The 22,393-nt window shown below is 39.0% G+C and overlaps 1 protein-coding gene across 13 annotated transcripts in view; it reads right to left on the bottom strand.

The window, feature by feature from the left end:
• Positions 1–22,393, bottom strand: part of GLIS3 (GLIS family zinc finger 3) — a 465,077-nt gene that overhangs the window by 298,716 nt on the left and 143,968 nt on the right. For all 13 annotated transcript variants that reach the window (XM_037798109.1, XM_037798114.1, XM_037798121.1 and 10 more), the window contains one exon: positions 17,716–18,835. In XM_037798109.1, the coding sequence (XP_037654037.1) occupies positions 17,716–18,835 (1,120 nt within the window). The remainder of the gene's footprint in view (positions 1–17,715; positions 18,836–22,393) is intronic.

Here is a 22,393-nt window from a genome sequence, read left to right on the forward strand (position 1 = left end):
TGTCACACCTTTGCAACAACTTGTATCCCAGCACACTTTCCATCAATACCTTAGACAAGTTTCAACAAGTGCAGCTGAATCACTTGAGATGGGCCAAAAGGTCAGGGCCCTGAAACTTTGTCAGCCTGGTTATCTAAAGCCACTGGAAAGCACTCCATGTGTTTCAGAGAACCGGTAGACTTTCCACTGCACAAAAGCAGCTTTGTTTCTGTAAATGTGACGCCTCCTAATTAGAATCAATGATTTTTTTTTTTATTGTTGCTCCCGATAAGCTTGTTTGCCTAGCTTCATTTTCCTAAAACACTTTAAACATTTCTAGGAAGGGTGAATGTCGGCAGAACACTAGACAGGCCTTGAACCGGGGCTGTGGTATTGCATGATGTTTACAATTTGTCATCCTTGGGGGTAATTTTGCAAGCTTAAACATACTAAAGGACATATTATAAAGAGCAAGGCAATTTCATTTTGTTTGAATATATTTATGGAAATGTACCAAAAGTGTCCATAGAGGCACATTGTCATTTTTTCCTTGAGTGTGTGCCAGTTCATGACCAAAAGCAAGCATTCAGAGAATAGAAGAGCATTTATGACCATACTGTGTGTATCAAATAGGCTACTTTATGAACGCTGACACCGCGAGTGGTTCATAAAGGAATATTGTGTTTCAGGGTCTTAGTAAAAAGACTTTCACACCAAATTTCTGTGCATAATGGTGGATCTCTTGGTGATTCATTTATGACCTTGCCCTTGATAATGAGCAGATCTTCCTCAAGGGTGAGTGCCTGTGGGACATGAAGACATAACACATCCTCATGACTTAGGAAAGATGATGAGCAGTGGGGAATTATGCACCAAGAACATGTAATTTGGACAAGGTGGGAAACACTGAGTAATGCAATTGAGATAAGAGTTTTCCCAGCAGTGGTGACAGCATGGCAGTGGAATCCTTGGAGAATAAATAAGAAAAAAAAAAGACTGGGCTGGGAAAGATTTAGAAAGTTGGAAAGAAAGTTATAGGAGCCTGCACTGATAAGACAAAAAACGTTCCTAAAAAGTCACTTTCAGGAGCTAGGTCACCACTCATGGAAAGCTAAAAGATCAAGACTAAAATAGGGATACAGAAAACCAGGATAAGTCACGCATGATTCAGGGAGACATTTCTAGTCGCCTGTGGCAGAGATAATACTCTGTGTTCACCATACTCTTTGATTTTCCTCCTGGGCACACAAGAAGACCAAACTTCCCAGGCTCCCTTACAGTTACTTGGGGTCATGTGACTGAATTCTGGGCAATGGGATATGAGAAGAAGTAAAGTACACCACTTCCAGGCCTGGTTCCTAAAACTTTCTGCACAATCAACAACATCTGTTTTCCTGGTTGCCTTCTGGCCAGATACAGAGAATCCAGTGGATGACTCCAAGGCCCTGGACTCAGATTGCAGAGTCATTAGACTGAAGGATCCTGGATCACTACACAACACGAGGAGCAAACTGGATTACAACACGAACAAGAAATAAACAGTTATCATGTTAAGCCACTGAGATTTGGCGTTTGTCTGTTATAGAAGTTAAATTGATCTAATATATTCCAATAATGCTTCCTTCTTATCATTTGTCTTTTCAAATATTATTTATTGCCTAGGAACATCTTTCATCTCATTCTTAAGTACAGTGATTTCAGAGACCTACAAGAGCAATAAAAAAAACTTAATTTGCTTTCAGATCAGTAGTATACAGATTACCTAAGAAGAAAAATGCATCACTTTTCAGAAAAGTTGGACCTTTTCTTTCCTACAAGTCAAATCAAAAAAATATTTTACATATATACTTTTAACTTTTTTGTTTGTTTGTTTCTTTCCTACACTGTCAAATCAAAAAAAAAAAAAAATTTTACATATTTACTTTTAACTTTTTTGTTTGTTTGATAACAAGAGGCATATTTTATTACATTTCCCAGTAAGTTGATTGGGCGTATGTGCTGTTAAATGAAAGTTACAATTCAGATGATACCATGAACAATTGGGATATATATTGAGTATTTTCACAGATCAGCTGGTTCCCATATCTTGATCACTAAATGGAAAGGTTCTTCAGAAGAACAGTCCCTTACCCTACATATAGAAGGAGAAGAAATATTAAGAAAAGGATGCCATGGTGACATCTATGAAAATAACTGCAAAACATTCTTAAGTCAGTTTAGTGTACATTATTGACATGTAAAAGAAAATAAATTAATTTGTAGTGAACATTTCTATAAGGAGGACATTCCATCTAGGAGGAGCAATGATAAAATTCACGTTGAAAATTTATGCTAGAAACTAGGGTACTATGAAGAAGGAAATGCACATTCATGAAACCCATGTCTAATGTCTTTATAACTAAAGGCGGGAAATTTGCATATTTGAATACCTGGCTTCTTTCCCATCTCCAACATCAAAAAGGGTATCTCTTGGCTACATGGCCCAAATTTTATTCTATGTGATTCTTCTTTTTCATGTTGGGGATTTTATTCCTACCTACCTAGCTACAGTTCTGCTTACAAATGATGATAAAGTATTGGTAAAGCATGCTGTTCCTGTTTGCTAATGTTGCTGCTAAGCAAAGTACCAGAAATGGATTGGCGTTTATAAAGGGGGTTTATTTGGTTACAAAGTTACAGTCTTAAGGCCATAAAGTGTCCAAGGTAAGGCATCAACAGTAGGGTACCTTCACTGGAGAAAGGTCATAGGCATCTGGCAACCACTGTTAGCTGGCAAGGCATGTGGCTGGGGTCTGCTTGCTCCCCAGGTGCGTTTCAAGATGGCGTTCTCCAAAATGTCAGTGTCAGCTTCCAACTGCCATCTTCAAAATGTGTCTCTCAGCTGTAGCAAGCAGTGAGCTCCTTCTGTTCTGAGCTTTTATAGGGCTCTAGTGATTTAATTCAGACCCACCCTGAATGGGTGAGGTAACACCTCCATGGAAATTATCCAATCAAACGTTTTGCCCACAATTGATTGAGTCACATCTCCATGGAAATACTCAATCAATAGGTTCCAACCTAATCAACACTAATACACCTGCCTCCACAAGATTGCATCAAAGATAATGGCATTTTGGGGGCCATAATACATTCAAATCAGCACACATGGTAGGAGGAACGCAAATATGGAACAAAACTGGAACATTAGCTTTTACTACCTCTACCCCATACCAAAAAACATTAAATAAATTTATCTGTATTGTAAAAATGCTTTGTGTGTGCTTTTGTTGGGAAAAAAGTAGTAATTGCAATGGAAAATAAGATAAAAAGCATATTATTTTAAAAACAGAATTATTTTGAGAGAATGAAATAGATTGAAATGAGATAGCCACTGGGAAGAAGAAACAGGATGTGACTAATAAGGATAATTTAAGGTTGAAAATGAAAACTGGGAGTAACTTAAACTTTGTTAAGATGTCCTCCACCCCCTCAAAACTTGAAAATACCAACCTAATTTCCAATATCCTATAAAAATGAAGACAACCCAGAGAACAGTGTTTAAAGTGTATTTGTTTTCTAGATATCAACTATTATCCTAACTGTAAAAGGAACTGTGATATTTTTGAGGGCTATGTCATAAGATTTCTAGAAACCCTCAAGTCCAACAATCACTTTATATAATTTTTGCCATAAAACATAATAAAGCAAAAACTTCATGAGAGATTCTTGTATTTGAAAACTATACAACTATTCTGAAACAGAAATGCTGGTGTGTTAAGAAGGATCATTCACTAAATGACTTCAATCTAACCAAGTTCTCAAAGCATTCTGAATTTGTGCCCCAGCAAAATTACAGATTCCAATAAAGCCACAGACCATTTGCAGGGTTCTTTTCAAATAGATAAACCTAGAAATGTTAAATTTGGAAACACCAAAGATCTGCACTATATCACCTTTCTCTATTTGCTTGAAGAAGAAAAGCTGACAATGGCTCTGAATACTTTGTCTATTTCAAGATCATGACTGGAACACTTCTTACATTTACTAAAGGGCAAGTTGGCAGAGTACTAAGTTGAACAGTAACCTTACTATTTCAGTTACTATTCTTTTGTATCTGCCAAGGAGATAAGATACCTCAAGCTGAAGACTACTATTAGATGTATGCATTTTGGCTTTTGCTGGTTTTCTAATAAGCCTTAAGGACCGATTTCAACAACTATGTGTTATCTGGCTTTTAACTTTCATTATGGAAAATTTAAAATCTTCACACAAATACAAATAATAGAATAATGAACCCCCACACCATGACCTAGCATTGAGGAAAAAAAAAACAAATGTGTATGTGTGTGTGTGTGTATTTGAGGCCTATTATATATTAATCACTAAGGCAGGTGCTATGGATAGGACTCAAATGTGAATAATAAGTGATCTTTGAGTATGTAATAGAAAGAACAGAGTCTGATTCTCCAACTCCACAAATTACTTAGCTGTGAAGACAATAGTGAGGATTAAATAAGGTAATCTAGAAGCTCAGAATTTGTAACAGCTATTTTCTTTTTCCTCTCATTTCCCTGAAGGCATTCTTGGTGTAAGGGAGATGTTCAACACTTCCTTCCTAGTAAAAACAGAGCTACCCCTGGCAGGATCAGAGCATTGAATCTTGTCTCAGTCATTCACCATTTATATGTAAGAATTTTTCTTTCCCGAAATTCTTTCCTGAAAGTAAGCCTTGAATAGAGGTAGAGGGGAAGTTGGGAGTCAGGCGAGGGGCCCTTGAGGCAACAGTGAAGCTCTGGGGGAAAAAGAAAGTAAGGAGCACCACAGATAAGTTGGATGATGAACTTCTAGTGCAGAATTTTGTTCAAGGCTGCATCCCTCATTACAACTGCCCTCCATTTTTCTGGCTAACAAAGCACCATTTGATCTTTCCTGGGCACTTCTTACACCACAAATTGTGACTGGGGAAGAAGAGAAAAGCAGAAGAGAATAAGTTCAGCAGTTGCAACATTTCTCAACAAGCCCAATACCCATGCACCAACTTAAAAAATCAATGCACTTTCAAGTAAACATTCTAAAACACAGGTAAGAAATTATTCTGGAGAGACAAGCCTAAGAAGCTGCCTCATAAATAATTAGGAGTAAGAACCCAAGACCAATCAGATGCCCCATCTGGAACATTGAATTTCTAGGACCACTCAGATTGATTCTGTGCTCGGTTCTCTGGTCAGGCAGGCAACTGACCCAACATCAACCTCAGGAAGCTCAAACTTGGGTGAGGCTCCTGCTGCTAGAGCAGGAAGCTCAAGTAACAAAGAGCTAGTCTCTCCTTTCACTCTTGGGGCACGAGGCCTCATGATGTTCTGGATTGAGTCACTGGAAATGGGTGCCATTTTGATGAGAATTGATCTAATTTGCACTCCTCTAAACATACCAAGCATTTAACTCTGTTCTGCATTAATTCAGCCTGAGCAGAAAAAAAAAAAAATTCCAAAGTAAATCTCAGCAGTGGGGGAAAAAAAATCTTGAAAGGGCTGACAAGCTCAGCATAATGAGAGCCAGTCCAAACCTTTGTTTAACAGTACTTCACTCTCTTTACAGATTATAAAAGGAAATATTTAACTAATGGAAAGCTACTCATACACGGGATAATGTATGCAGCCTCTGTCCACATCTTAATCATTCTACATAATTGATCAAATAGCTTTGGTCTCCAGTCTTCCCCAGGTTTTTAATTTTTTTCTTTAAAGTCCACAACAGAAAAATGCGTTTATGCTTGTCTCCATTTATGTGCTTCCCTGGATGATCACTTGGCATAAGAAAAATTCATGTTTCATATCATAGCTGCCAAGCAATACATTTTAATGAGGGAGTAAACTATAAACTTTAATAAGAGAAAATGGAGATGGTTAGGGGAGCCAGCATTTTGTTTCACATGAACTAAAGCACAATGACTGGTCCCTCTTTGCTGCTACATCCTAAGACTTTTTGTATTCACTAGATTTGTACTTCTATGAAGTAGATTTGTAATTCTTGCTAATTTTAAAAACATTATCTCTATTTAGATAGTAAAAATCCTCCATGTTCAGCCCAAGGTAAATTTCCAGCCTCACTTCCCATTCCTGCCTAGTCTCACATGACCAGACTATCTGGAAAGCGTTTCTTCTGCTTGGCTCTTTCATTGTGGTGCCTTGTCCCAAATGGCCTCCTACCCTTTCTCCACAAGAATTACTCCCTTCTTACAAGATGCAGTCACCTCCCCTAAGAAGCCTGCCAGACTCTGCAGCAATAGTTGAAAGTTTCTTTCTCTGTTTTCCCATTAAGCCAGTTTGTCATAGCCCTTGCTTCATTGCTGTTTAAATAATTATTCACATATCTGTCACCCCTAGAAGACTGTGAGCTCTCCAAAAGAATGTCTCATTTATTTCTGGACCCCCAGCTTCCAGGACAGGGTGTGGCACATGGTTTGCACTCAATGACTGATTACCAAATGAATTAATGAACACATACCGGGTGGACGCATCAGTGCACACACTATTTGGATAGAGCAACCCGTACATCCTGGTTTTCCCAGGGCAATCCTGGTTCACACTGGTACCTAGCAAGACAGAACTCCTTTCACTCTCAAAAGTGTCCTGATCTGAATAATACATTATATGCCACTCTAAGTTTGTAGAACAGTGTAATTACTTATGCATATTGCCCCTGTGCACCCAGAACTCAGTCATCTAATTTTCCAATTCCTCAACAACCTTTCAAATAAACCTTATTTTTTTTTATTCTTCAAAATTCTCCCCCTAAAGGATTAGTCACTCTCCCCTCACAAGTCCAATATCTATGGCTCAAGAAAAGAAAAATAAATACTGTGCTGCAAAATAAGAGTAAGTAGGTTTCATTCCATTTTCTCACCAAATTTCTATCTGCACCTGCCTCCTATTTAAGTGAGACACCTATTACACCAATCAGCCTTCCTCTGGATGAAGGACATGTGGCTTCCCAGAGTTAAAGCAGCCATGAATTAAAACCTGTCCTGTCCAGGTTCTGTGTTTGCCAGCCACACATCCACTGCCCAGAATTACAACACCCATTGTCTTAATGATGGTCTAGAAGCCCTGACTCAGAAATTACCGTGGAAACTAATAAATCTGCCTGAAAGAAATAAACATCTCTTTTCCAGATGTTTGAAAACTAAAAAAAAAAAAGAAAAGAAAAGAAAAACAAACAAAAACCCCTTCTGAAATATCAAAGAGAATTAGACTACATATTTACTGGAAATATAAATTTTTTTTTTTTGGTCTTTCACTCTACACAATCAAATTCTATCTGGACTCAGGATGTCAATACAACCTCTCAAAGAAAAGGTAATTAAGAAATATTCCAGGACTGCCCCACTAAAGATGGGAGAGTGAAAAGCTTCAGTGCTCTATACCCCCAAAGAGGCATTGAACAACCAGCGAGAACTGACAGAAGCATCTCTCTCAAAGCTCCAGAAAACAGACAAACAACTGCAGTAACAGGGTAAGCACCAAATCAAGAAAAAGGCCACTTAAAAGAGGTAGGATTGATTTCGGGTGGAATTGAAGGGTCACTCTGGTGGGCATTCTTGTGCACTATATGGATAATGCTTTTTAGGTTTTGATGCATTGGAATGGCTAGAAGTAAATATCTGAAACTATCAAACTGCAACCCAGTGGCCTTGACTCTTGGAGACGACTGTATAGCAATGTAGCTTGCAGTGTGATCGTGAGAGCCTTGTGGATCACACTCCCTTTGTCCAGTGTATGGATGGATGAATAGAAGAATGGGGACAAAAAACTAAATGAAAAATAGGGTGGGATGGGAGGATGATTTCGGCGTTCTTTTTTGCTTTTATTTTTTGCTCTTGTTTTTACTTTTTCTGGTACAAGGAAAATGCTCAAAAGATGGATTGGGGTGATGAGTGCACAGCTACATGATGGTGCTGTGAACAGTTGATTGTGCACTTTAGATGATTGTGTGGTGTGTGAATATATCTCAATAAAATTGAATTTTAAAAAAAAGGTAGGATCTCAAGGTACCTTAGCTGGCCTCTCTCCCACACCTCACTGGCTTGGTGTGAAGTCAGCCGCTCTCCCAGAGTGGATCCCTGGTTCCAGTTCCAGAGGGAGCAGAATAGCCCTCATGGTGGTGGCCTGAGGGGTTCAGTATCCCAGAACTTGCCTTGTGTGTAGAAGGCAGCCCACAGAACTGTCCTACAAAATGTTATGGGAGAACAGTCAAGTTACACTGCCTGGGGCAAAGGATTATTTGCTGTATGACATACACTGCAGTGCCCAGAACATGAAGAAATGCTTTCCTAGGAGGAGGGGATGTTTGTATCCGTATAAATGAGGGAATTCCTAGGGCCAACATGCATGCCCAAGACAAGACACGTACACAGAAAAGATCTGGGAGGCCCCTGCGCTTTGTCCTAGAGTCGTTCTCCAAACTCACTTCATGGATAACCGCTAAGGAAGAGCACTCACACAGGTCAATCTACAAAGACTGGGAAAGGTGTTTTCCTTTTTTTCCTTCTTTTCTTTGTTATCTCCTGGCATTCAAGGAAATTTTTGTCATAACACTAGCTGGATACAAGCTTAAGGAACAGATGCCTCCCAGTCTAAATTCTAGTGATAACACACTAAAGTATCAAAGTGTCCAGGTTTCAACAAAAAGTTACCAAACACACAAAGAAATAGGAGGCGGTGGCCCAGGCAAAGGAGATTAAAGCATTAGAAACCCTCAGTGAGAGGACCAGACCTGGGATATACCATGCATAGTCTTTTAAAAATGGTCCTAAATATGCTCCAAGAGCTAAAGGAAAACATGGACAAAGAACAAAAGGAAATCAGGAAAATGACAGATGAACACAAAGAGAATATCAATAAAGAGATGAAAATTATGAAAAGGAACTAAACAGGGCTGTAGACTACAGTAATATAAATTTAACACTCCCTGGACGGGTTCAACAGCATACTGGAAATTTAGTGCAATACATGATCCTTGTTGGGATCTACAAGGGAGGAAAAAAGAAATCAGTGAACTGGAAGATAAGACAAGTGAAATTGTCCAATCTGAGGAGCAGCAAGAGGAAAGAATGAAGAAAAGTGAACAGAGCCTGAGGAACCTGAGGGACACTATCAAGTGTACCAATGTGCATACATGGTAGTCCCAGAAGAAGAAGAAAGAGAAAAAAGGGACAGGGAGAATACCCAAAGAAATAATGGCTAAAAACCTCCCAAACTTAGCAAATATACATATCCAATATGCACAACAAACTCCAAGCAGGATAAACCCAAGCAGACCCATACTGTGGTATATTATAATCAAATCGTCAAATGCCAAAGATAAAGAGAGAATTCTGAAGGCCACAAGAGAGAAGCAACGTGTCACACACAAGAGAGCCTCGATAAGATTAAATGCCAATTTCTCATCAGAAATCAAAGAGGCAAGAAGGCAGTAGATGACATATTAAAAGTGCTGAAAGCAAAAATTTGCCAACCAAGTTTTCTATATCTGGCAAAACTGTCTTTCAAAAATGAGGGAGAGATTAAGACATACCCAGATATAAATTGAGGGACTTCACCCCCACTAAATCAACCCTATAAGAGATGCTAAAGAGAGTTCTGCAAATTGAAAGGAAAGGACAACAGACAACAGATCTAAGTTATGTGAAGAAATAAAGAACTCCAGTGAGAATAATGGATACAGGTAAATATAAACACCAGGACTATTGTACTTTTGTTTTGTAACTCCATTTTTTACTTCCTACAGGATCTAAAAGGCAAATGCATAAAATGGAATAATAAATCAGTGGTTTGGGACTCATAATGTATAAATATGTCATTTGTGACAACAACTACATAAAGGTAGGGGGTTGGTAGGTATAAGAATATGGGTTGTATATAATATTGAAGATAAGTTAGCATCAAAACAAACAAGACAGTTGTTGATTTAGAATGTTAAATTTAAGCCCCATGTAACTACAAAGAACACATCAGAAAATATGCAAACTCATAGAGACAGAAATTAGAGTACAGGTTGTCAGGTGCAGGGGGCAGGGAAAATGGAGAGTTAAAGCATAACAGGTATAGGGTTTCCATTTGGGGACATGCAAAAAGTTTTAGTAATGGAAGATGGTGAGCGTACTGCAAAACTGTGAATGTGATTAATCCCACTGAATGGTATAACTACTAGGGCATGACAGAGATGAGAAAGTTTATGTTGTATATATGTTCCCACAATAGAGAGAGAGAGCAACTAAAAACAATTTAGTGCAATACATGATCCTTGCTGGGATCTAACAAGGGAGGAAAAAAGGATCAAAAGGACATTATTGGGACATATGAAAAAATTGTAATACAGACTGTGTAGACTTCCTATCAATGTTATTTCTTGAACTTGATAACTGCACTTAAGGTGGTTACCTAAGTAAACATCCTTATTCTTAGGAAATCCACACATCTTCAAGGAGCATGAGGTAGGCAACCCATAGTCAAGTGTTCAGAAAGTGTATTGATAGATAGACAGCAGACAGAGAGACAGACAGAGGGAGGGAGGGAGAAAGGAGGGAGAAAAAGAGAGAAATGGCAAATGTTACAAAATGTTAAAATTAGTGGATCTGGATATCTCGGCAGGGGGTAGTGGTATGTTGGAGTTTCTGTACAGGGTTGGTATTACTTTTTAACTGCCCTGTAAGTTTGAAAGAACTTTTAAAATAAAATGGTAAATAATAATACTAATAAAAAGAAATATTCCAAAGCGCGCTCACGCACTCTCTTGCACGCGCTCTCTCTTTCTCTCTCTCTCACATACACACACACACACACACACACACTCCTAATAAACTGCCAAATGGATTATCCACACCAGTACAATCCAATTGAACTAAGAAAAACACATTTTAAAATCTATACCTGGACAAACTTCAAGATTAGAGCTACATCCCCTTAATCAGATCATTTGTGAAAGGAACTGTGTAATTCTTTCTAATTTTGAAAACATTATTTCAGGGCATGAAATAAGAGAAAACCCACAAAACAAATATGATCTAAAAGAACATTAACCATCAGGTAGTTAATGATTTTGTTTAATGAGGATAAAATCTCAAATATTTAACCTCTTAGGGTGGTTATCATTATCTATTGTTTTTCATTAATCCTAGAATCATAGGGCAAAGAAACACAAACCACAACTTATTTGAATAGTGTGCCCAAATCTGCTATGAATTTATTTTCAGGACAAGGTTCATGAAAGGCCAGTTTCCCAAGTAAACTGGCTTAAATGCTTTCTAAAGGGAAATAAAATTAAACCACTAACAAATAGCAGATTTCTAAACTGTGTTTTGGGATGTGAAACCGGTTTGACAGATGCCTTATAGGCTGTGGTCAATGCTCCATCTGATGAGATTTTGTTTTTACCTATACTATTTATAATTTACGGTGACATATATATGTCTACAGTATGCTCAACACGTACATAAACAGAAAAATATGCCTGCATCTCTCTCATGTAAAATCACTGCAAAAAGTCTTGAGATTTGGTGGTTTTTATTGTTGTTGTTTTTTTAAAATCATTGAGTTTGCATTGTATGTTTGACAGACTGATGCCTTGTGGGATTTGATTTGGGAGCTAACTATACTCTTTGTGATATCTACCAGATGTTTCACTGGTGTTGTTTCAGCCTCAAGAGACAAAGAGGATATTAACGTTAATTTTATTTATTTAATCACATCAGACAGATTTGATAAAAGGGAAAATTCAATATTTTGGTAATTTACCAACTCTTCAGAACTATCCTTAGTAGCAAAATGTATCGAAGAGCATAAATATATTAAAAGCAGAAAGGCTGCATTGCATTTTGGAAGGGAGAAGGCTCTATCTTACCTTTAAAACTAGGAATGATGTGATGGCTTTGTCAGTTCCACTATTAACTCCGGGAGGCAAGAAGACAGTGATGATATATATTGTTCAGTACAGTTCTCATCCCAATCTTTAATTGACTATTAATTGTAGAGAAGGAGAACGCTGAATAGGAAATGCATATTCGGTTGAAAGCATTCTCCCACTACCAGAGCTGCTCTATATTTTCTTACCTCTTGTTTTTGAATTTTATTCCAAGGAAAGGCTAAATTACCCTAATCATTGTCAGGACAGTGATGATAATGAAGATGTACTCTCTATTAAACACTGCCTCCCAACACCTTAACCGACATGACAGGGGAGGCTTTTATTTATCTAGAGCTCAATGTCGGAACTTGGAAGCTTTTAGAGCACTGGTTCTCAACCTTGGCCACACATCTGAATCACCTAGGGACTGCAAACCAGGCCAGTCATGTCCAAGTGTCTGTGACTGGGACCTAGGCACCAGTACTTTGCAAGGCTCTCCAGGTGATTCCAAAGTCAGCCAAGGTTGAGAACCACTGACTTAGAGGTTCTAAGAAAGGAATAGCTGAACAAGTTAATAGTCTTGGAAAAATCACTTCATTTCTCTAGGCCTTGCTCTCCTCATCTGAAACAAGGTATGTGTATAGAGGAGAGTGCAAGTGGTATACTAGCTGATTCCTTTTAAGTTTCAATTAAAAATTTACTTATAAGTACGAAATATTTCAAACAGGCAGCAAAGTATAGAAAATATCATAATGGACATTTATGACACTTGTATTCCCATCACCAAGTTAAAAAGAAGTTAATATTTTGCCATATTTGTTTCAATTGTCTGTCTCTCTCTCTCTCTCTTTGGAAAAAAACATAAAAGCAAAATCCCCACATTTCTTCCTCTTCCTTTCTAGAAGTGTCTACTTTCTTAAGGTTACTGATTACCTTTCCCACATGATTGTATTGGTTAATCAATTAATTACATGTCTACAACAAAGATATAATATTGCTTACAGAACTTTTAAACGTACATAAATTGTATTATACCATATATATCCTTTTGCAGCTCATTTTTTCATTCAACATTTTTTGAGGTTTATCCATGTTGATATACACATATCTACATCATTAAACACCTTTATATTATTTCACTAGGCATAAACCAGTTTATTGATTTCCCTTATTATGGACATTAGGTTATTTAGACTTCTTTTTTTAATGGAGATGCAATAAATACCTTTTTGCGTGTCTCCCCGCCACGATATGTAAGAGTTTCTCTAGGGCAGATACCTAGACATGGTTTCATTAGATATGATCATCTCCAACTTTACTAAGTAATGCCAAATTGTTCTCCAAAATGGTTATATGGTCACCCTGAGTTTGAAGCACACTATAATTATTTATACATATTACCCCTGCCTGCCAGGTCATCTCATTTTCCAATACCTCAAAAATTTTTCAAATTAAACATTTTTTTTTTAATTCTTCAAAAATCTCCTTCTAAAGGATTAGTCATTCTCCCCATTCAAATCCAGTATCTATGCTTCTCACTAGAAATGTGAAGGCATTCCCCATTCTCTATACCCCCCTCAATACTGGTATTATGACAATGTACTAATTTTTGCCAATAGGAAAGTGGTGAGACGGTAACTAACAGCCATGCTTAGATGGTATTTTCTTTCTGGTCTTATAATTGTGGTTACCACATCAATACCAACTCTTATCAAAATAACAAAATAAAGGATATGGAAAAAAATCTCTTCCACAGCTCAATGAACTTACATGGCTAAAGCTGGCCCATGAACCCATAAAGAAGGCCATAAAGGAGAAATGGGGACAGAGCCCCAGCTCTGTATTTAGTTTCTTGTATTCATAATCCAATGTTATTAAAAAGCAAACTGCCCAATATTCAAGCCAAAGCAAATATGATGGATTTTGCCAGGCAAAATGCCTGTAGAGAAATGAGTCAATTCATACAAAATTCAAAGCTGTCTTTGGTCAGTGACATTTTCATGAAAATCTGTGGGCGGGTAAAAGTTTTGCAAAATTCCTTTTTGCTATTGGATAAAATTAATCCAGGAAAAACAAGTGAAGTTTAAGTGGCAACCCACATTGCCCCTAATTCCCTTATTAACACTCCCTAACCTCCCAGCACAACTGCTTTCCATTGTGCACAAAGGCGAGCCATCCACGTTTCTGATCCTGGCAGCAAAACCCTCCCCTGCTTGCTCTGCCCCAATCACGAGAGGCACTAAAGACAGAGCATACCTGAGCCCATTCCGCCTGCACCTTACTGGGAACACTACCCAGACATTGCACAATCTTCAACTTAGTAGCAAAAAGACCTACAGTGGAAACATTCTCAGCCTGCCTGCATTCTTTTAGAACACATAGTATGGATACTGTTAGGGATGCTTAGTGTGCATTTACACTTGGGGTTACCTTTTATGTTGTCCTTTTAGGAACATGAAATGGGAGTTCAGCAAAGAGACACATTTACAGATTCCATGACTCATTCTGACTTGAGAATGTGAGCCCTTATCACCTCAGGAAAACATAATATACTCAGGAATGCTCAAAAGTTTTGGTAATACCAAGATTTATCAATATTGAGTCTGGTCTAAGCTAAGGAAAGTATCAGTGGAATGATTCAGCATCTGGAAACTGTTATGGTTAATAGATAGCAGTGAATGAACTCAGGTATTTTTAGCATAATATTAGCATTTCCCAGTCTCTGATGTAACTGAGGCTTGCTTGTCTGCTTGTTGGGGCCATTACTACACAAAGCCTTCACCACTGGCTAGAAATATAGCTCAGCAATGGGGACCAGGCCTAGAAAGACAGCAGCCGGTTGTCTTTCCACAGAACCAACAAGAATGAGATCCAGAGAAGGGTGGAGTCACTTGGGTGGGAAAGAGAAAAGAAACCATTCTCTTTTTCCACTAAGAAAACCAATAAGAAATTAAGAGACCTCACCCAAATGCTTCCAGAGTTCTGGGTAAGGCTGCAGATCTACAGTCCAAGTTTCAGAAACTGTGTTCTCTCATGCATGAAAGGGAATTTGGAGTTGAGAAAGAACACCAGGAGTAGCCTCTTAGTGTAAGCAGGCTGTCACCAAGTAGCCCTTTCACACACCCTTCTAATACCAGGACTTTCAGAAGCTCATTGTGCTCTCTGTGGTCATGGTCACCAAACACAATTGGGTCATCATATCTTTCCTGGGTCAATAAGCTAAGTAAATGAGAATGATGACTAATTCTAAAAACCATACACAGTAAATTAATAACAGTTAAACATACGTAAAATAAAAATGGACTAGGTCTTAGAATTTAAACTGCTCCCAGCCTTTATAGCATGTGACATAGCCACAGAAACCAAAAGATCACTTCACATCTCCAAAAGAAGAATGTGGTCATTTTACTTGGCAAGGATCTTAAGCTTTGAATCAAATATCTTCAGATTTTAAAGCAGTAGGAGATGAAAAATGTTTTGTAACAGTTGCATCTAGATTCCAAGAGTGAAAAAACTGGTTTTTGTAAGAGGCAGAAAAATACATTTTTTCTGCTGTGAATCCATATTAGGCACAATACATTCTATCCATGGACTATACTTGAGAGGACTGCTATACTTTGACAGCAAAATTACTTGCTGTTTGTTGGCTATAGCCCTACAAATCAAGCAGATGGCATGTAGCAGCATAACAGTTTTCAGAAGACGTAATGCCCATGAAATGTATGTTTTATCATGAAAATGGATTTCTTCCTTTTAAAACAATATAGTCCCAAAATCAGAACTGCAGCATTAGTCAGCTCCCAAGAAACCCTATTTTGTATAAATATATTTGCACTATAATATTTGTAAGACAATGTTCTGTGGTTCTAGATTTGATATGTTATTAAGTCTAGCAATCCGGATTTTACAAATATTCGATCTAGAAGCTGGGAGTAGGCAGACTAAGAAAGATAGAAATTATCTCCAATACCCATCCTGAGACAACAAAAAGTTATGCACAGGCCTGCAAACATTCCCCTCTCAGCTTACCCTTTCACTGAAATATTTGTATCTTTAAGAGTCATCACGCACTTGAGCAAAAGTCAACTTTATAAAGTTACATGCCTTTGCAAAGTCTGGAAACAGTGGGGAAATAGGGAAATCCTATTGCACAAAAATTAATTTTGCAATGCAAAAAAAATTTTTTTTCTGGATAATTCAAGCCTTTATGTTTATTTCAGTAGAGCCAAATCCAGTAAACTATTTTCAGCTAGGATTAGTCAGAACTAAAAGGTTGAACTGTTTCCCTTCAGAGATTGAACGTCTTTCCTGCCTGCAACAGGCCAGTGTGTTCCAAACAGAGCAAATGGAATTGCCTTCAATTGCTAGTCTCTTTCTGGCATTTTTAATGCAGAACCCTACTGACAGAGTAGGACTTTTGCTGCCTGGAATGTAATTATTCTTTTCACTCATATAACCTGGCATTCTCACAATGTATCAGGTTTTCCTTAAGAAAAATCACAACGTGGGGCATAATATAACAACAAGAAGTACAAATTCATTCTGCCAGAAATTCTTAAAACTCTCTCAAAAATACCCACTGGATGGTGAAAAAGTGCTTCTAATACCTGCATTATAGCTATCACCTGTTTGGTTTCCTTTTACACGAATCCAACAACTTGGCCAATCTACAATCAAGCATAAACATGGTCCAAATTCTTTATCATCAAGATACCCTATAGAAAGAAGGAACTCCGGCTGGGGGACCACAGTCCCACCTTTTCAAAAGGATATATTTATATACTGCACACTTGTAGTGACCTATAGCATATTCAATAGACATGGAATACCTGGAATTCTCATGTTTTAACTCTGAAAGAAGTTTTTTTGGCCATCTAAATTAATATAAACACATGCTCTTCTTTTTCCAAGAGTTAAGTGAACTGTCTGAAATTGTGCAAAGCCTTCCTGGGATCCCAGGAGAGAAGGCCTGCTTGGTAAACCCTGAGGGTTTCTTGTAAGGTGTGAAATTAATGGAAAACCATTTAAGTGTCACATTTTTCAAAAATAGTAAATTTTGCCAAGAAACAGATATTTCCAGGAGCAATGCTGTGAAAGGGGAAGGTGAGGAGAAGGAGACACCATATCCATTTCCTTCAACACCAAAGGCACATTGCCTTCTACCTTTCCAAAAAATTCCCTCTCCTTGAAATTAGGTGAGATACCGTGAGATACCATGAGATTCCGTGAGACTCTGTTCCTGTGGCATCCCCTGGGTGTTTTTACACTGGCTATAAAACCATTAACTGGCTTCTCAAACTGAAATGTGCCTGCGGATACATAAACAACAATGTTTTCGCTAGCCAAGCTGTTAAGTAGTGAGTTCCTTTCCAAATATCAGAACTACTCCCTCCCTCAGTGCCAGGACTCATCCCATCGTTGGAGGGAAGGGAAAATCACGGAATAATTACTTTGGAAAAGGGTTGAAACTCACTGGTGTTGAGTGTGTGTTTCTATGCTCTTGCACATCACTGCATATTTCAGAAATTCCAAGTTTGTGCCTGGGTGGCACCTAGTTTCCAACATTTGGGGACAGTCTGGCAGATCAATCTCCCCTGCTGTGATGGATCAGGTAGCTTTGCAGAATATAATCTAGAACTGGAGAGATATGGTAGCCTCTAATAATTAAAGAAACCTTCCCCTTCCGCAGGCTGAAGAAGAGTAAAATCTCATGGATATCTAGACCACCAGGCATCCAAATTCCACTGGGAAGAAAATGTCCCCAGAGCCTAGGGCTGAGCTGGGGAAAAATGCATGCATGAAAAGCAAGCAGGACCCTCAATAAGCGTGGCCACGTGGGCTTCAGAAACTCACCGTACACTTGTTGGGCTTCTCCCCAGAGTGGACTCTCATGTGGATCAGCAGTTTATAGCGGGCGTTGAATGGCTTGTACCTTCGAGGACAACCCGCCCAGAAGCAAGTGAAGTCTTCTCCTTTCCGCTGGTCTATGTGAACCTTCTCGATGTGCCGCACGAGTTCCTCCTGCTGGTCATATAAGGCACTGCAATCTATCCACCGACAGCAGTGCTTCCCCCCGAAGTCGTCCATCTCCCCGTCCTCCTCCAGGGCGGCCTGGGTTAGAGGCAGCGACTGGGGATGGGGGACGAGCTCCTGGTGCTGAAGGTGTGGGTGGGCATGGTAGGGGGGTGGGGGACCTTGGGGAGCTGGTGGCAACGGAGGGAGAGCAGGAGCGGGGGGCAGGTCCATGGTGCTCCTCGGGAAATCATCCAGGCGCTCGGTCTTCAGCATGCCGGGCGGCTGGCCGTCGGGGCCGGGCAGGCCGTGCTGCACCACCATGCTGTTGACCAGGCCGGGCTGGAGGCCGCCATGCTCCAGCTGCTGCATGCGCTCGTACTCGGCCACGCCGTCCTCGCTGTACGCGGGGAGGGCCAGGCCGCCACTGGCCACCAGCAGACCTTTCTGGCTGCTTGGAATGGAGCACGGCTGGGGAATGCAGCTGCCGCGCACCCCCAGAAAATGGCCATAGACCTCTGGCTGCGGGGACATGTTGGCGGGTGAAGCCCTGGAACCGTTGATGTAGGCGACCAAGGACGTGGGCGAGGTGCGGATAATGGTGTTGAAGTCTATTCCAATGCCATCGGACAGCGGGGACAAGGACAGAGCTCTCTTCTTGGAGCGAGCTGAGTGCGACCTGGTGGAAGAGTGCCGAGGACTAGGGTAAGGCGAGTGGCTGTTTTCCATGCCGAAAAGGTAGGACGGCAACGAGTTGGAGACGCTGTTGCTGGACATGGATGTTCCGGGAGGAAAGCTAAGGAGCTCCCCTACATCACTGCCATTTTGAGAGCTGTGGTTGGAAGAAAGCGAAGGGAGGGTCCTGTAGCCTTGAGACCACTCTTGTTTCACGCTCAAGGTTGACTGACTGTCTGTCAGACTCAAAGTGGTGGACGCCAAAGACTCACGAGAAATGAGGGACCTGGAACAGCAGCCAGAAGGAAAAAAAAAAAAAGACAAACATTTTAGCAGGATATAGATTATTTAAGAGCTAAAAGAACATTGCATTGACAATCCCTTAAGTATTTCCCCTAATTACATCCTCCACTAAACACACATTCTTGGGCTGAGATAAAACCCAAGGTTTTTCGTTCCAGGTAAATAACATTTTACCAAGAAGAAGAATAAGGCTAATGCTCACTGGAATAGTAAAACAAAAGACCTACTGTTATAAATAATCTTAATACGTTAATGACAATAAAGAGTCCTTGCTTTATTTTTAAATATCTTTTTTAATGTCGAGAAATATTAGACATCTGGGAATTATTACTGATATCTGTCACAGCAAACCAAATAAGCAAGCATTTATTAAGCACTTACTGTGTGCAGCATGCCATGATTGGCTCTGCAGGGAATACAAGTCCAAACAAAGTTTAGCTTTCAAGTAAAATCTATTTGGTGAGGTCAAACAAAAACCTCATGCTTGATTAAAAAAAAAAAAAGTCCTCACAGTCAAAGGGTAATCTAGGGATCCTAATAATAATTTCACAACTTAGTTTCACTGCTATTAAGGAATTATTAAGATTTAATATATACATAGCAATCCACACTCTCAACAGTCAGTCACAACATCAGATTGTCTCAGGAAATGAAAAAAAAAAAAAATACAGCTCTAATATATAACAAAATAACAAACAGAAATCAAGTCCTATTTGGAATTATGCATTTGAGCTTTGCAGGGTTTAATGAGGCTCGCTAGTCTTGGGATTTGGATGTGCTCTCTTCCTTAAATTGGAGCAGCTTTGGGCCAGGAGATTGTTTCAAGTAGTTCACTTTTGCAACAGTTTCTCTCCTTTACTTCACATCCGTTAAAAAAACATGCCTTACATATCACAGTATATTATCTACATATCAGAATAGTTCAAATGTCACTCTGGCCACTTTAAAACTCATTTTGCTCTACTATAAATAATCAAAGAGAAAAGCTACATCTCTTGAATGGGAAATTTGTCACAAAGAGGCTAGACATAACTCACTGTATTTCCTGATTCAGACATGGTATGTATCAGGAAAGTCTGGTTTACTTGTAGGTCCCTGCCTTGGCTTTCTACAGAGACCCTTTTACTAACAAAAAAATTAATCAAAACAAAATGTTACATAAAATGTGTGTCTTCCCAAAATGAACACTGTTACCAGTTCCAGCTGTTTAACAGCAGTCTGTGGCAAAGGAACTGAGGGAAGAGGGAAACATCCTCATCCCATTTGCTCTTCATATTCCTTTGCACAAATGGAACCAAGGAACACCACTTCCTACAAGTGTAAGATATTAGTAAGAAAGCATCTCCGCTCCAAATTGCACAATATAAAATGATAACATCATGACTGACGTGATGTTTCCATCGAGTGTAGTAATGTTTACCAGTGACAAACACGGCAGGAATTTACATCCCGTTGTCCTTGACACAAGATTTTTTCTTGATGCACATCCTCATATTCGAGCTGCAGGCCTTCTGCAAGCCCCATAGTGGTTTCTGAACTGTCTGTTTTTAAATTCTCCATGGACACTTTCAATTATTTCCCCACCATACCTGCAGCATGTGGCTCTCCCTACTGAGTTCAGCTTAAGGTTCCCCAGTCAGATTCAGGAATTGCTTTCTGATCCAAGCTAAATCAGTATCATGTCATATACAAGGCAGGGACAACTGACTTTGCTTTCCACCCTGAGGCTGAGAAGGTTTTTAGAACATAAAAAACCAGAACTTTACCAGAACTGGATGGCTGAGTAGATGCCTATTCTCAGATGGAGCATTTGCCTAGTGACTCTCATGCTGGAGCATTTCAAACTTTAAAGCAGTAAAAAATAGGCAGAAAGTATTTTATGTTTATACCTTTATATACATTGCTTATTAAAATTATATTTTTTTGCTTTAAGAGCAGCCTATAGTGAGACATGCATATTTGTTCCATTGTTGAGAGATGTTTCTCATTTTTCTCAGATTACACCTAACTTTGGCTCAATTTAAATATGAGCATAACCCTGTGCAGGCAGGTTCCTTGACCCCTTGGACATCTCGGTTTTCTAAGACAATTACCATATATTTTTCAGAAAGCAAATTCTATATTCTATTCATTTGAACAATATTAACAGAGAATGCTTTCTCTTCTATCTCTGATATCTAATAAGAAAAAAACTGCTAACAAATAGCCTTTACCTAGAAGCCTACTGTGTAATCACACAGATCTTTTATCTTTCAAAGTTTTAATCCATGAAGCCTCCCTGCAATACACTAGCTCTCGGTAAGAATCCTCTTTCCAGAAAAGTTACATGCCATGTACACTATGACAGTAAATGTAGCTAATTTCAGGCATCTATATGTATTACCTTCCTCAATAAAATTCAAAGCCCTTCAAAAGAAGGCATCATTTTTATCTCCCCCAGCAGTGTGAACTACATAACAAATAACACAAAATAGTTGGTTAAGAAAGTAAATAACCAAACAATATAAAATTTTAACTGTCCTTACAACTTACAAAGCACTTTCTCTACACCTTATTTCACTTGATAAAGCCTGTGAAGTAAGTAAAATAGATTTTTTTACTATCTCCATTATACAAAGAATAAAACTGAGGGTCTGTGAAATTTCTCCCAGAGATTAAAAAAAAAAAAAAAAAAGACCACAGTCCTCAGAGAAGTACAAATGAAGCAGCTTTGTTAAGTAGTTACCTAGTTGGGTCACATACATTCTCTGTTATTTTCCCCTCACCCCACAAAATGCTCAGCTTGGTTAAGAGACCTGGTGTAACAAGTGTAAAGTCACACAAGCTACAAATGGAATCCAAATTTTCTGTTCTCATTTCAAAACATTATATTGAATGACTATGAAGGGTTCCAAAGGATTCTCGTCTATAACCCCTGCTGCTAGACACACAGGTCTATGGGAAAAAAAAGTGGCAAAGAGTTTTGGTTCTATCAGCATATTGAGAGCAATCTCCATTTCCATACATTCACCTGATTCCAAATGTGTTATTTCAGGTGACTGCTTGATTTGGGAGTATGTGTAAAAGGAAAGGAGATACAGTTCAAACAAAATAAAACCAATATGAAAAACTCAGAAACACTGGGCAAAAGGTTAGGGTGGCTGGTGAAGCAAGAACTTAGTAACTGCCTTTGGGCCATAAAAGGCATGAAGACCAAGCTGAATTACTTGGTTGAATGCCAAGCTGTAAAGAAGGACTGACGTATAAGCACATGGAATTCCCCAAACAGATGTGCAAGAGAAGTGTGTGTATGTGCGTATATATGTATATATATTTGTATATATGTGTGTGTATATATACATCTGTGTATACAGACACATACACAGGTATTTAAAATGACAAAGAAAACCAGTCCTAGAATATCTGGACATTCTTGTCTTTGTGCCTGGGGAAATCACCCAAAACAAATAGCACTGCATCTGAAGACAGGATGGCTTTGCAAAATGTTAGGATTTACAGAGAGCCATCCTCAGCCTCCATGGCCTTCTCTGAGCTGTGTGGA

Source organism: Choloepus didactylus, chromosome 10 (genome assembly GCF_015220235.1).
Source record: "Choloepus didactylus isolate mChoDid1 chromosome 10, mChoDid1.pri, whole genome shotgun sequence".
In the NCBI taxonomy this organism is placed as follows: Eukaryota; Metazoa; Chordata; class Mammalia; order Pilosa; family Megalonychidae; genus Choloepus; species Choloepus didactylus.